Raw genomic sequence first — 16,597 nt, 5'->3', positions numbered from 1 at the left:
TGATTTCTAATCATTGTTACTAATAAAAAACTAAGAACTTAAATAACTATATATTTTTAGTAACATTGCAAAAACAAAAATGAATGGAGCTTTAAAAGTTTATTAAAACTCTTTTAATTTATAATTATTAATTTATAACATTACTTCATAGTTATAAAAATTTAAGGTGACAAATTAACCTTTATATGGCCACTCAATCGTCCATATTTTACTATTATTTTGGTCTCTGTATAACTTGGACAAACCATCCTGTATTTCTAATATTGAAGAGTCAAGCTGAAATAAAAATATAAATATTATAAAAAATAATAGACAATGAAATAATAATTATAAAAATTAATAGACAATGAAAATAATTAGAAAAACTTTTGTTTTTTACAAGTGCTTTATCAAATACCAAAATTTAACTTACTCTTTGAATGAAAAGATATTCAGGACTTTCAATATTAGTTACACAGACACTAACCATCTCTTTTTTAGTTAAACAAACTGCATCTTTGTATTTTCTAATATATTGATTAACATCTAAAAAAAAAAAAATGCTATTTAAAAAAAATACTTAAAGATGTTTTACCCATGAAACTAATTTCTAGATAAAAGTTTCTAGATAAAAAAAACTTATTTTATATATTAACTTGTTGTATTGTTGTGTATATTTTCATTTTATTCTTGATGTCATAAATTACAAATCAAATTCATGTAAACATTAAATATATAAGATATGCAACATTTTTGAGATTATTTTTTTTTAAATTAGGTTGTTTAAAAACTACATAAACAAAATCTAACAAAGTAGATATCCGTCATACTTAGACTTACTACTAGACTTACTACTTACTACACTTGCCCAAACCTTCAGTCAATGTGCCTAAACCCTCAGAGATAATTCAAGCATAGATAAACCCCTATTTATTGTGCATATATAGAGGGCTTGTACATAAAATATATAAATAAAATTTTTACATTTGCATAGTTTTAAATGACATATTGTTAGCAATTTACATAAGTTATTTTACAAAAATTTTCTTACATAAATTACATATGTAACATATTAACATAAAATTCTTAAACTTCCTGAAAAAAAAGTGCTGCAATACTTTATTCTGTAAAACTCTTCTTTGATTCATAAAGACTCCAATAGTTACATGCTTGAATAGGACGTATACTTATGCATCAATTCATCTATTTGTAGAGAAATCAGTTTGAATCCTCTGATCTTTTATGTGCTTCTGCTTAGCACCTCTTCACTCTATCACCTTTCTTTTTATTCTTTATCATTCTCCTTATTCTCAAGATTGCACTCTTTTAGATGTAATTTCAGATCAAACTGACCATGCACCTTCTCTTTACCCATCTGCCAATATTATTGCTATTAGTAACTTTAATACTCATCAAACTAAAAGACTTGCCTCTAACACAACTAAAGCCCATAACTTCTGTATTTCGCAATCTTTAACTCAGATTTTTATTGTACTCACTATACCATTGCATTACTTATTACTACCCTTAAGCTGACTGTGATTCTTTTCATGGTTTTCTTTGTGATGTTCCTTGGGCCTTTCTTTCTCTACTGATAAATGACCCTCCTATGTAACCTCCTGGATCCAAGTATAGAAGCTTTTATCATTTTTTAAATCTTTTTAAAAAGAACAACTCTCTTGAGAAAAAATATCTGTTTATTATTGCAAGAAATCAATGTAAAAAGGTGCTGTCTGATGCTGAGCTCCATTTTTCCACTTTACCAAATCTTGTACCTTGTCTCAGAAGTTAGACTCAAGAGACTTTTGGCAATCATAATAAATATCTGTTTATCATATCATAATAAATATCTGTTTATCAAAAAAAAGCATAGGTGTTTGTAAGCTTCTTACTTACAAACACCTATGATTTTTTTTTTTTTTTTTTTGTTAATTCACCTCCCCAAAGCCCAGAAGGCCACTACAGACGAGGAGGCTTCTTAATTGTGGTTATAACCCTCTCTCAACTCTATAACTCCGAAACACAGAACTTGACGAACAAGGCCGCTGCGCAGAGAAACAAGTTGAGCGCGGTACTACCAGGGACGTGGTAGGGATCGAACTTGGAACCTCTCGCTTATGAAGCGAGTGCTCTACCACTACACCACTACCGCATTTAATGTTTGGCGCCATTTCAATTTCACAAGAAACAATAATTGTTTTTTAAAGTTAATAATACTTATATCAATATATGTTAAACATCTTATTAGTAGCATAAAATACAGCACTTATTTTTTTTTTATTTTTTATGTTAAATTCAATTTAAATAATAAAAAAAATTTTTTTAAGTATAAAAAATAATATTATTAATAAAATAATTTTATTACCAATTTTAAGTTTTGAATGTGACGAATATGACGCAACTTCTATAAATACTAATGCATCTCGAATCGATGCTGGCTGATCATTTTCAATGTGTGTTTGCGCCAAGGTATTATGCAGTTGCAAGTCGACAATATACTTATTAGAACAGCATTCAAAAGTCTATGTAAGAAAATACAAAATTATAATTAAATACTAGACTAAAGCAAAAAATATTGTTTAATATTATTTCTATTAAAAAATAACTGTTTAAAGTAGTAAAAAAATGTATTATAGATTTAATAATACAAATACTATTAAACAGAACTTATGATGTGTCAAGTATTCAAAAATTAATTAAGCCTCAAACTTTTATACAATTTAATTTGTGCTCTCCGTTCTTTTTACTCTTTATTCCATTGTCTCTAAGAATAATTCATTCTTCTTTGTATGGAATACTTTTGACACATTAGTGTTGATTCTCTTAATGATATCTTCTCTGTTTTAAACAAGGTCTAAAAATGTTTCTTTCTTTAGTAAAATTACTACCATGGCTGCAGCTCAAGCAAGCACTTGTTCCATGAACCAAAGCTCAATCTTAACTTTAGAATAATTTTTAGTTAATCATCATTTAGTAAAGTTGTACTTATTTACTGTAACTGTTCCTTAGTGTTCAAAAAACTTTTAATAATAAACTATTTTATTCCCAAACATTGGTGCTATGCTAAATCTCTCCTATCCTAATATGTTCCTGACTCATATAACTCAAAAAAAAGTTTTTTGTCAACTTTCTTGTTCTTTAGCTCACTTTTTTTGCTGTTAACTTTTTGCTCTGTTAAATAATAACTTAAATAGTGGTTGCTTGCAAGGTTTCAAGAGAGTTGAAAAATGTCCTTTTCATAAAATACAAATGAAAACTTTCCCCTACTCCATTTTAAAATCTTTGGGAATAATCTTGAGTTTCTGCTTTTACTGTATTCACCTCCCCAAAACAGAAGGGCACATTACTATAAAAGGGGCCACTACAGTGGAGGAAACTAATAATTCTTTTTTTTTTTTAATAGTTATCAGAATAGTTTTTTTTTTTAATAGTTAAGGAGGCTTGCCTCAGATGCTAGAGATCTGTGGTTCAACACCAAGTCTTACAACATTGGTAAAGATCTTCAAATACTCTTCCACTGTGCTCTGTAATAAGATTAATTGCTTATGTGTTATGACTTTATTTATATTTATAGAATTAGTAAATATGGTATAATAAAAATATAATACAACTAAAATATTTGTATGTAACATAATGACGGAAGAACTTAAAGACTATTTTAGAGACAAATTTGAAAGTAAAACTTTCAATTGAAACAATAGATTGCATAACACTTGCATCAAATAAAATTAAATTTTGGGTCAAATCAAAAAACTATGTAAATCAAAGCAATAATTTAATTAAGTTATTATACAAAGTATTTATGCAACCACATATTGGCTAGATGCTTCAGAAATTTATAACTTGGAAAAAACCTAGAGACAACTAAATTAACTTCCAATCTAAAATACTTGGCATGAATATCGTCTTGCCAAACTTAACTTAGCAACTATGGAAAAGAAAGACTAAGAGGGAACATATACAGATGTTTAATATAAAATGTTTATTAAAAATAAAAACAAAGTTGAGCTTATTCCACAATTATTTTAAAATCCTCATACCAGAGATCACAAGTATAGATATGACAAGGAAATTATTAGTAATAGAATTGGACATAACTTCTACAACAAATAGAATTGCACACAAGGGTTGAACTATGTGATTGCAAATTGCAATATCCTGAAATATTTCTGGTCCTAATTTTTTCAGTTTTTTAAATCCATTAACTCTGTTTTTATAGTAAATTCAAAAATCAGTATTCAATAAAAAATACTTTTCCATTGATCTTGAAATTATAAAACAAAACCTGTTGATTTAAACTATTCACTTTTCAATGCACACTTGCTGGTGCAGCATTGGTGTACCAGTTGCAGTATTAAAACTATACTATATTTTTTTATAAAATTAGACAAATTAACTCACTGTCATTAGTAATGTTTTATCAGCAACTAAAGATTTAAATGCCTTGATTGATCGAATCGACCAAGACTGCGCCTAAAGATTAGTAAACAAGATATGCAAAAAAATTTAAAGGTCATAAAATTTCAGCAAAAAACTACTGCTGATGTAATCAAAGATGAATGTAATACTTGGCATGGAGGAACAATATCTGTTAGTGAGCATGACATTCCCATTTCTGGTAATTCAAAAAATTCTTTTTTTATTTGTCTTAACCTTTAACAAAACATAAAAATTATTTTTTGCACATTTGTAAAAAGAAATTAAAACAAAAGAAATAAAATATCAAACAAAAAGTATAAAACAAAACACCTATTAAGTGGTAACCATTCTTTATTTCCAAAATCTACATAATGAACTTGTATAGTCAAGTCATTGTTCCAAGTTGGAATAAGTTCTGGTTTGTTTGGGGGGTGGGATGTTACCACTCGAGCACGATACCAAAAATTATCAACTGAGAACTGGGCACAAAATAACTGACCTAAAAAAAATTTATAAAATAAATGATTGATAGATAAGAATCATTCATACTTCAACAAAGCTTGAGAGTTTACAAACTTTTAAAGAAAATTTATTACCTTTTTCTACTTTGTACACAAGGTCAGTTTGAGAATTAGCACTTCGACAATGTTTATTGAGTGCTGACATCATGACTTGTAAGCGTTCCTTGTCAGCATTTAACTGTACTGTGAAGTTATAGGGATCTTCCACAAAAGTTACATTAACAAGATCATTAGCTGTAACATTAAATTTAAATTAAGATCATTGGCTGTAACATTTAAGTTAAAACATATTTTGTAAAATGAAATAATCTTTCTTTTTTAACAAATAATTTTCTTGAAAAAAAAAAATAATTTTCTTGAAAAAAAAAAAGTACTTGTGTCAAAAGTATCAGTGTAATTATGACTGAAAAAACAATTTTCTGCACTTGAAACGGAAGGGTTCATTATTTTTTCCAAAATTTCAGTGGATACTTCATTTAATTTTTTCAACTTAAATCTAAAATAAAACTAAATGTAAACAATATAAACAAAATAAAATAAAGTAAAAATATAAACAATATCAATCAAAACAATAACAAACTTTTCATTTTTCTGGGTTTTTAAAAAAACACATTCATAAATGAAATCTTCATTCAAATGAGACCTAAATAAAAAAAGCACATTCATAAATGAAACCTTCATTCAAATGAGACCTAAATAAAATAAACACAAATATTACACATTTTACAAACTTATAAAATTATTTTTTTATGAAAATGTTGCTAAGATGTTGTTTATGAATAATAAACAACATAATTTATCATAGCTGCCAGTAAAAAGTTTTTTTGTTTACAAATGCGTGTCTGTAAATCAAAAAATGCATTAAAAAAAGAAAAGAAAAAAAAGTTGAAAAATATTTTTAAAACTTTATTTCTACAAAAATAACTTACTTAATACTATACCCATCTTGATCAACTTGTAAAATGCAGGGTATATCAACGAAGTCATTTAATGATTTCAATAACTATAAAATTAATATAAAAATATGAACTTTTAAAATAACAGGAGCATTGCACAGTATTCAGTTAGGGAAAAAAAAATTGGGCAAAAGTACAACTATTTTTATTTGGGATTTTTAATTCTTAAACCATACATGCAAAAAATAAGATGCAAATTTACTACATAGTTAAAGTGGGATTTTGATGACTTAAACTATGTAGTAATGGATCTTCTGGGGGGACCCCTCCAAATGTGGAGCGTTAAAAGTTCATTAAGAAAAAAGTTAATTAATTGTGCACCTTATTAAAATAAATGTACATGTAATTAAAATAAATGTACATGTAATTAAAATAAATGTACATTTAATCCAACGCCCCATACTTTCAAAAATTGATCTGTCCATATTCTTAAAACTTTCTATTTGTTCTCACAAGACACTGTTAAATTTTTTCAAAATTGATTGAGATTTAAAGGGGCCACCTCAAGTCTGAAACTTGCAAAAATTTCAAAAATAACTATCATTTCTTGTTAAAAAAACCTTGAAAAAAATTTCGACAAAAACCATGAAAAATTTTTGTTTTTTTTTAATTTTTTGTTACTTAGAATGTTACTTTTGAAACTTAGAACAATAAATCTTGTGTAAAATTTTTATTATTTTTGAAATTTTTATAAAATTTTGCTTCTTTTGAGACCCAACATGACATACATTTGAAAAACTTTTCTTTCTTCTGTATAGGGTCTTGTTGCAAGTTTTAGACTTGAGGTGGCCCCCCTAAATCTTTAATGCCCCATTTTAAAACCACCCTAAAAATTTAATTTTGAAAAAATTTAACAGAGTATCTTATGAGAACCAATAGAAAGCTTTAAGAATAGAGACAGATCATTTTTTGAATGTATGGGGCGTTGGATACACTCTATTATATATCTACTTGAAACATAATTTCAAACCATAAAAAATAAATAATTTAATTACAAAAATGGATCGGAATTTATGGATTGCAAGTAGCAATGATAGGAGAAATCAGCAAGTAATGAAAAAGGTTGTAATTTTGATTGAATTCAAAAGGTTCAATTTTGAATTTCTATTTACATCTAAAGGACTAACTGAAACTAAAAAAAAAACAATTGAAGCTGTTCCATACATTATCTAAGTGACAAACAGTTTAAATGTTATTACAGGTAGAATAGGTGCTGATTAAGTTATTTATGCACCTAAAACAAGTGTGAAATTTATAAACAAATATGCTTTTGAGTATTATTAAATAAGCTACCCAAAAATCACTATTTTAAAAGACTTCAATATTTTTATTTATTTTTAGCTAAAAATTAATTTTATTTTCAGAACATGATATGATTTTTAAAATTTATTTTCAAGATGCTATTTCTTTTGGACCAATGAGAGTGTTTAGAAAGATAATTTTGTGCAAGTAAAATTTAAAAATAGCAGACTATGACTGTTTGGAGGAAAGTGTTGTTTTAGCGTTAAAGTTGGGAAAAAAGAAAAAAGCAATGTTCAGCAAGAGAAATAAAAAAGTTATTTCAACATTCAAGTGGAGGAAAAATTCCTTCTTTATCAAGTAATCAGATTGCAGGCTTTTGCGAGTTTATTCAATTTTATTGAGCTTATTGTTATAAGATTATGTTAAAATAATCTTTTTTAACATTCACAACAAATTTATTTCAAGCTCGAGATATTATACCAGACAATCTGTTTAAATGTCATTCAGAATTCTATTGTAATACCAACAAAGTGTCACAGGATGCTTCTATACTATCAATGGTTAATATAGCCAGTATTGAAAGAACCAGAGTGAAAAACAATGAGCAAAAAAAGTTAAGAACTATGAGCATTTAGCACTTGTTATGCATTGAAGGATACTAACTACAAGTTTGCTCAAGCTTATGCTTAAGGATTGAAGGATACTAACTACAAGCTCAAGCTTCATTTTTATTGCTTCATTTTGTTCAGAATTGTGTAAGTGTAAAAGTACTTTTAATTCAGAATGATTTGCATAAGTTATACATAAGATTTGCATAAGTTATGCATGTATAGTTGTTGTAAATAATGTTTTAGTGACAAAACTCAATATTTTATCTATTTATATTATCTAGCTGTAAATCCTAATAGAGTTATAAGAATTGCAAGACACTGGTATGAGCATGGAGCAACCAAACCTGAAAACTGAAGAGGAGACAAGAATGAAAACATATTTTTTTGAAATGAAAGAAGCTATCGAAAACCATATTCAGACTTTTACATGCAGAGCAAGTTATTATGGAGGAAAAGGTGCTCCTGGACGACAATATTTGCCCTGTGATTTGAATACAAAATGCATGTACCAACTATTTTTGGATAAAAATAGTACAACTATTGCTCAAATTATAGGCTACCATTATTACTATGTGGTATTTATTAACCATTACAATTTAGCATTTAAACACCTAGCAACAGATACATGTTCTACATGTCAATCGTTCAAGTTGTCTATGAAAATCAAAATATTACTGATGACAAAAAGAAAAGAAAAACTTCTCTTTTCATTCCTCGCCAAAGGAAAGCAAGAAAATTTTACAGATTGCCTTATTATATCCACCTAAATGAGATGACTATCTACTTTGACATGATGGAGAATCTTGTACTACCAAAATTATCAATAGGAGAAGCCTACTATTCTCTGCAGCTTTATTTATATGTTCTAGATATTGTTATTCACAGGGGTAATAAATCTCAGACTGTTAATGATAATTTTTTTTAACGTGGTTAGAGTGTGAGAATAGGAAAGATTCAAATATGATCCGTTCAGCTATACAACTTCTAATAAAAAATGATTTAATGGATAAGTGTTCTGATGTTTCATCACTTCAGCTGTTTTCTGATTTATGCAATGGGCAGAATGAAAGCATAAACAAATGTTTTAAGAAACTGCATATTACACATATGTTTCTAGATTGTGGGCACTCATATCAGCCAGCAGGTGTGTTTAGTCGAGTTCTGCTCGATATTAAAAAAATATATAAGGTTCTGGAGCCTAAAAAATACGTAAACATACTTAGCCGACATGGAAAAGTCATGGTTTATGGGCAAGACTAGTCAGCACTTGACTTCAAATTAGAAGTGAAAAAGTTTGTCAAAAACACAAAAACATTTAAAATCAGTGAAGCAAAAAAACTCCTTATTTATTCTGATGAGCTAGAAGTGGTTGCATGCAGTTACCATTCTTAGCCCAGTAGTAGAAAAGTAGTACCATTCGTAGCCCAGTAGTAGGAGTAGAAAAAAGAATACTTGTTATGTATAAAGCACTACTCTGTAAAGCCACTGAAAATGTTACTTATTTTAATGAAGAAGATAGTTCATAACTTCATTTATTAAATTAAATAAACTTTTTTTTCCAGAATAAACTATTGTATTTTGTGGTTTATTTAAATTTCTTTTATTAAATCAAAAGAGCTAGTTTATGACAAGACCATAAACTACCATTTTATATGCTTTTATAGTTACCTTTGTGAGTCATTTAAAAAAAAAATTTTAATAATTATTTAAATTAAATAATATCAACTAACAATATTAAAACAATATGATGAATGTAAGAAAATCCGTGTTTTGCAGGTAGATCTTAGAAAACATAACATTTATTAAAGAAATAAATTAAAATGGATATAAGTGTTTTGTTAATAAGTAATAATTGGATATACAGCATTTTGAAATAAAACAAAAACAACTGAAAATAAATATTGATTTTATCATACTTGATTTCAGTAGTCATCATAGTCTTAAAACACATGTTTAACTAAATTAATAATTAGTTATTTCAAAATATTTTATTTCATTATGTAGGAAGAAAGATAAAATTTTAATTTATGAAAATTATCATTAGATATAATTTAATGCTATATTTGATTAATTACCTTAGAAGATTTCAAACTCATTATTCTTTGATCTTTCTTCACACATTCATAGTCTAATAACAATATATTTTTAGTCTAATATAATATTTTTAAAACAAAATAAATATCAAAGTTTAAAATTATTTTTAAAACATTTTTGTTCTATTTTTAACTTATCATTATATTATGATTACTTTTTACTAATGTAATATTTATTAAACAAAAAAATAATAATAATACCACTCAAACCTTACTCTTTAAATTTGAAATAAAATATAACTGTAAACATAATCTCTCTCTCTCTCTCTCTCTCTCTCTCTCTCTCTCTCTCTCTCTCTCTCTCTCTCTCTCTCTCTCTCTCTCTCTCTCTCTCTCTCTCTCTATATATATATATATATATATATATAAATATATACACACTTATAGTATCACTTACAGGGACAGATTTTACAAAAAAAACAAATACTTACAGGGACATTAGCATTATCGGGGACACTTTTGTGCACCTGTTAATTTCTTGACCCATAAGCAACATTTTTTTTGGAAAAAAAATGGTCCCTGTAAGCAACTTTTATAGAGTACGAAAAGTATTTACATCGCCTATCAAATAGCCTGGGTCGTAATGGAGTACTGCTATTTGACTGAGGGTTTGGTTTGGGTCAGCATCAAGGTCAGGCTCAGGGTTAGGGTTAAGGCAAGATTTAAATATGATTATATTACTGTAATTAATTGTTTTTGTAAATAGATTAAAAAAAAAAAAAAAGAAATATAATATATGATAAATAGAAATAATAAAAAAAAATATAAAAAATATATTCTTATAATAAAATAATAATTTTAAGTATGTATAAAAATAAAAATAGAAATAAAATAAAAATTAAAAAAATTATATAAATATGATAAAAATAGTACAAAAAACTACATGTTTTTTTTATTACGGGAATAAAAAAACATGTTCCTGTAAATGCCGAATAGGAGTGTAAATATATATATATATATATATATATATATATATATATATATATATATATATATATATATATATTATATATATATATATATATATATATACACACACACATATATATATATATATATATATATATACAGTACTGTGAATAAGTTTTAGACCACTTACATTTTTTTTTTAAAAACCGGAGAATTCTTCACTAATATTTAAGTTTGTAGTTCTAAATTATAAACTTATTAAAACACATGTATTTCACACAAAATATGGAACAATTACTTTTTAATGTCAAACTTTATAAAAAACTCTTAATATTAATATTTAATATGTCCTCCTTTTGCCTCAATCGCAGCCAATATTTGCCAAGGAATAGATTCATACAAGTTAGTTATAAAATCCTGGGGTATGTTGTGCCATTCTCTTTGAATTACTTCAGAACATTCTTCAGCATTTCGGGGAGCATGGTCGACCTTCTTTCTGTCCAGGTAATCCCAAACATGCTCAATTATATTCAAAACTGGACTCTGGGGAGGCCAGGTCATCAATTCCCGTACTCCTTCCTCTGCCATTTCATTTAAATATTTTTTTGCCACTTGGGAACAATGTTTTGGGTCATTGTCCTGCTGCAGAATAAAATTATGACCTATTAGTCTCATTCCGGATTATACAGCATGGTGCCTTAGGATATCCACATAACGTTGCCCGGTGAGTCGCTCCCCTATTTTGATCAAATCACCTACTCCAGATGAAAATAAACAGCCCCAAACTTGTAAAGAGCCTCCTCTGTGTTTAATAGTAAGGTTTAAACACTCGGGCTGATAGGCTTCTTTAATTCTTCTTCAAACATATTGGTGCCCTTTAGTTCCAAAAATTTTGAATTTGGACTCATCGGTGTACAGAACCCGAATAAACATTTCCTGGGCCCAACCTTTGTGTTGTTTTGCATATTTAAGTCAATTTTCTTTATTGCCACACCATAACAATGGTTTTCGAATTGCAACACACTGTCTTAATCCTGATTTAAGTAGGTGCCGTCGAATAAAAGAAGAGCTGACATTTTTCCCAGTTTCTATGTTAATGTCTTTTGCCAGCTCGGTTGATGCTTTTTTTGTATTTCTTAAAGATAAGGTTTTTAAATATTTATTATCATCTTTTGTTAGCTTAGGAGCTAACAAAAGATGACAAAAGGATGTAGTTGTTATGATACATTGTTTTAATAAATAAACAAACAAATCCCTCATGTTTCCTCATCAATTTTGTTTATTTATTCAAAATAATATATTCTTTCAACTTTTCTTATATATTATTAAACTTAAGTACACTTTAAAAAAATTACATAGGAAAAAAATTGTAAATACGTCTAATTATACAAGTGGTCTAAAACTTATTCACAGTACTGTGTGTGTATATATATATATATATATATATATATATATATATATATATATATATATATATATATATATATATATATATATATATATATATATATATATATATATCTAATATAGCGTATTTATAAAAGCATTTGCTCACTTTTTTTTTGCTTATCTTAATCCATGCGGCTTTTGCAGAAAAAGAAGAGAAAAATGAAGAATAATTAATGAAAATATTGGTGTCCCATGCCAAACCCTCAGTCAATGTAGCAGCTCTCCGCTGCCAGTCATGCTATTTATCAGTCAATGTATGTACTGAAGCCCCCGGCAGCAGGCTATTTCAGTATGACATCAGACTGCTTACCTAAATTGGCAGAATAAGATATATATACAGATATATTTATACCAACCCTCAGAACTAGGGTTGGCATTCGGCAATGCCGACCTCATTTGAATGTTGTATGGTAACACCTTTGTATCAAATTTTTTTGCTGACCTCATTTTTCCTAATTTCTAGGGTTGATATATATATATATATATATATATATATATATATATATATATATATATATATATATATATATATATATATATATATATATATATATATATATATTATCAACCCTTGGAATTAGGAAAAATGAGGTTAGCAATAATTATATATGCTGTTTTGTGCATATACTATCAAGAAAGTACTCGATAGACTAAGTCAGAGCTATAATACAGTAGAAAATAAAACTGTGATTTTCACAATTTTAAGTTTCATGCTGTTGCAATCATCAGGAGAAATACAAATATAGTTTGTTTGTAAAAAAACACTGCTGAAGTAATCAAATGGTTTACAAACATAAGCAACAAGCAACACTGCGTATTTATACAACTCGACTTCAATGAATTTTACCCATCCATCACAAAAGACATATTAAACAACGCTTTAATATTTACAAAACAACACACTGAAATCAGCAATGAAAAAATTAGAGTCATAAATCATTGCAAAAAATTGCTATTATTTTTTAAAAATGAAACATGGATGAAAAAGACGAAGCCAAAGTATGTGAACTGGTGCATTTGTACATTCTAGACTCTTTATCCATAATCATTACTAAAAATGATGTAGATCTTTACCGAGACGATGAATTGATGGTAACCACCCAGCCCAAGTCCTTAAGCAGATCCCTCTCTTCATTAATGATCAACTATTGCAAAATTCCTCTGATGAAAATATATTTAACTCATCAAAAACAGAATATGAAGAAGCACTTAAACAAAAGTGTTTTAAAAACTTCAACTTAAAGTACAACCCAAAAGATGACACCCCCAAAAGGAAAAGGAATATAATTTGGTTTAACCCACCCTACAATAAAAGCGCCTCTACCAAAACTCCAAATCTTCTTGCAATTAATAGATAAGCATTTCCCACCTTCAAAACCATTGCATAAACTATTCAATCGAAACACTACAAAAATTAGCTACAGCTACTCAAACAACATTTCAAAAATCATAAAAAGTCACAACAAAAAAATAAATTCAAATAACACAACTGAAAATCGTCCTTGCAATTGCAAACAAAAAGAAATCTGCCCGTTGAATAAATATTGTAGAGCAACAAACATAATTTACAAATGCATAACATCTTCCCCAAACATGCCCAACAAAGCATTCATTGGTTTATCAGAGGGCGTGTGAAAAAAGAGATATGCATACTACAAGCAATCATTTAGAAATAAAAAACTTCCAAATGCAACCACTCTCTCAAAATATATATGGGAAACTAGAGAAAAACTGAAAGAAACACTAGAACTAACTTGGTCTATCCTAAAAAAAGCCCTTGCTTATAACAATACAAACAAAAAAATGTTTCCTTTTTTTATGTGAAAAATTAATAATTTTACTTTATAAAAACGCTGAAGAGCTACTTAATGAAAAAACAGAGTTAATTTCCAAATGTCATCAAGAAAATAAATTTCTATTAAGCAACCACAAAACTGAAGATTAGATACTGAATGATTAGATACTGAAAAGATTAGAAACTGAAGATAGAAGATTGTGACAATAGTTTTTTCTGTATAGTTTCAATTATATATAAATTTTTAACGAACAAACTATATTTGTATTTCACCTGATGATTGCAACAGCATGAAACTTAAAGTTGTGAAAATCACGTAGCTTTATTTTCTACTACATTATAGCTCTGATTTAGTTCATCGAGCACTTTCTTGATAGTATATGCACAAAACAGTATCACTATATATATATATATATATATATATATATATATATATATATATATATATATATATATATATATATATATATATATATATATATATATATATATATATAAACACACACACACACACACACATACTGCGCTATAAAATAAGATACCCAAAAATATTTATCTAACTCTACTATACATTTTTATTTAAAAACTAATTTTTATTTTAAATGAAAGCAAAGGGTTTACAACACTAAACAATATTTAAAAAAATTTATTTTAAATGTAACTCACATTTAAAAAAAAAAAAAAAAAAAATAAGACACTTTAACAAAAAGCGCTTTATTTACAAACCGTAGTTGTGGGAAACTTTTTTTTTTTTAAACATCTTCACTTCCTACAAGGCTGCAAGCAACCACTATTAGAGTTAAGTTTTTTTTTTTTTTTAATGTAATTCACCTCCCCAAGGCCGAGAAGGCCACTACAGATGAGGAGGCTACTTGTGGTTATAACCCTCTCTCAACTCTATAACTCTGAAACACGAACAAGGCCGTTGCGTGGAGAAATAATTAGAGCGCGGTACCAGGGACGTGGTAGGAAACGAACTCGGAACCTCTCGCTTATGAAACGAGCGCTCTACCACTACACTACTACCGCAAGTTACTGGAAAAGAAAAGATGAAGTTTATAGAGCATGGTAACAACTAACAGACTTAAAAGATTGCAAATTATATGTATTACAAATATTTATATGTTTTTTTTTTTTTTTTGTTATTTCACCTCCCCAAGGCCCAGAAGGCCACTACAGATGAGGAGGTTACTTAATTGTGGTTATAACCCTCTCTCAACTCTATAACTCCGAAACACGAACCTTGACGAACAAGGCCGCTGCGCGGAGAAACAAGCGGAGAAACAAGCGGAGAAACAATGTAAACACCACAGACAATTATTTAACTGTAAACTGTTGTGAACTGTCAAAAATTTAATTTAGGTTTTTTTTTATTAAGTATAAAAATAACAAACTAATTAATAATGGGTCATACTGAGACTGGTCATGTCCTGATGAGAAAAAAGTGCTCTCTATTAAAAATGGGTCATTTTGTTAGCTACATGGCTAGAGCAATTGGATACAGCCAAACTGTGACGAAAACTACGTTAATAGTCCTTATAGGTATGGAATAAAAAAAAGTCCTGGACGTCTATCAACATTAAGTGACTGTGATAAGAGAAATTTGTTAAGACAAGCTTCAAATTCTTCATTTACTGCACATCAAATTGTTGCAGAAGTAGGTGTGATTGCTAATTTACACACAGTTTAGCGAGTTATTCATAATACTTTTCACCACTCGCGCAAAAAACTTCAGTAAAAACTACCTTTGACAACAAAACACATAAACAATCAAATAACTTTTGCAAAGGACCACATAACATTTCTGGCAAAAAATGATTTTGTCTTGATGGGCCAGATAGATGGAATTATTATTTTCACGATTTGCGTAAAGAACTAGTAACATAGCAACACCGTCAAATGGGTGGTGGTGGTGTAATGAATTTGTGTGCGATTGGGCATCATGATAATTAGAAATTTATTTTATTGATGGCAAAATGAAGACTAAGGATTAATTTTGTTTTTCTGCTAGATAATGCTAGCGTTCATACAGCTAAGATAGTAAAAGATTATTTCAAAAATAGTAAAATTGAAACATTGAAATGGCCAGCTAGATCCCCAGACCTAAATATTATTGAGAAGCTTGGGGACAACTGTCCCATATAGTGTGTGAAGGTGGTAAATAATATAGTTCACTAGCTGACCTGAAATCATCCTTGGCATCTGCATGGGATACAATTGAAGTTTCGTAAATAAAAAGTTTTATGATTCTTTACCTTCTAGAATGATTTAAGTGATTCAAAAGAAATAGTAAAAGTACCCACTATTCATTATTTTAAATTGAGACGTCTTTTTCCAAAAGTGTCTTATAATTTTGTCACATTAAACAGTTTTTTTTTTTTTAAATAAAATGAGTTACATTTAAAATAGGTTTTTTTAAATGTTGTTTAGTCTTATAAACCCTTTGCTCTCATTTACTATAAAAATTAGTTTTTAAATATAAATGTATATTAAAGTTTTATAAATATTTTAGGGGTGTCTTATATTGTCACGCAGTGCGTGTGTGTATATGTATATATATATCACGCTTCAGATGCATCTTTTCTATCACTTAGAAGAAAAACAAGAAAGTGAAAAAGCATAT

The 16,597-nt window shown here is 28.0% G+C and overlaps 1 protein-coding gene across 2 annotated transcripts in view; it reads right to left on the bottom strand.

The window, feature by feature from the left end:
- LOC100203785 (tudor domain-containing protein 1) overlaps positions 1–16,597 on the bottom strand; it is a 112,271-nt gene that overhangs the window by 24,052 nt on the left and 71,622 nt on the right. For both annotated transcript variants that reach the window (XM_065793738.1, XM_065793737.1), the window contains exons 13-23: positions 9,804–9,856; positions 5,849–5,922; positions 5,500–5,562; positions 5,294–5,415; positions 4,995–5,153; positions 4,729–4,897; positions 4,548–4,632; positions 4,381–4,452; positions 2,345–2,501; positions 413–525; positions 180–276 (exon numbers count right to left, since the gene is read on the bottom strand). In XM_065793738.1, the coding sequence (XP_065649810.1) occupies positions 180–276; positions 413–525; positions 2,345–2,501; positions 4,381–4,452; positions 4,548–4,632; positions 4,729–4,897; positions 4,995–5,153; positions 5,294–5,415; positions 5,500–5,562; positions 5,849–5,922; positions 9,804–9,856 (1,164 nt within the window). The remainder of the gene's footprint in view (positions 1–179; positions 277–412; positions 526–2,344; positions 2,502–4,380; positions 4,453–4,547; positions 4,633–4,728; positions 4,898–4,994; positions 5,154–5,293; positions 5,416–5,499; positions 5,563–5,848; positions 5,923–9,803; positions 9,857–16,597) is intronic.

The sequence above is a fragment of the Hydra vulgaris genome, chromosome 03, assembly GCF_038396675.1.
Source record: "Hydra vulgaris chromosome 03, alternate assembly HydraT2T_AEP".
Lineage (NCBI taxonomy): Eukaryota > Metazoa > Cnidaria > Hydrozoa > Anthoathecata > Hydridae > Hydra > Hydra vulgaris.
The sequence above is the reverse complement of the archived record's forward strand: the minus strand, read 5'-3'. Positions and strand labels throughout refer to the sequence as shown.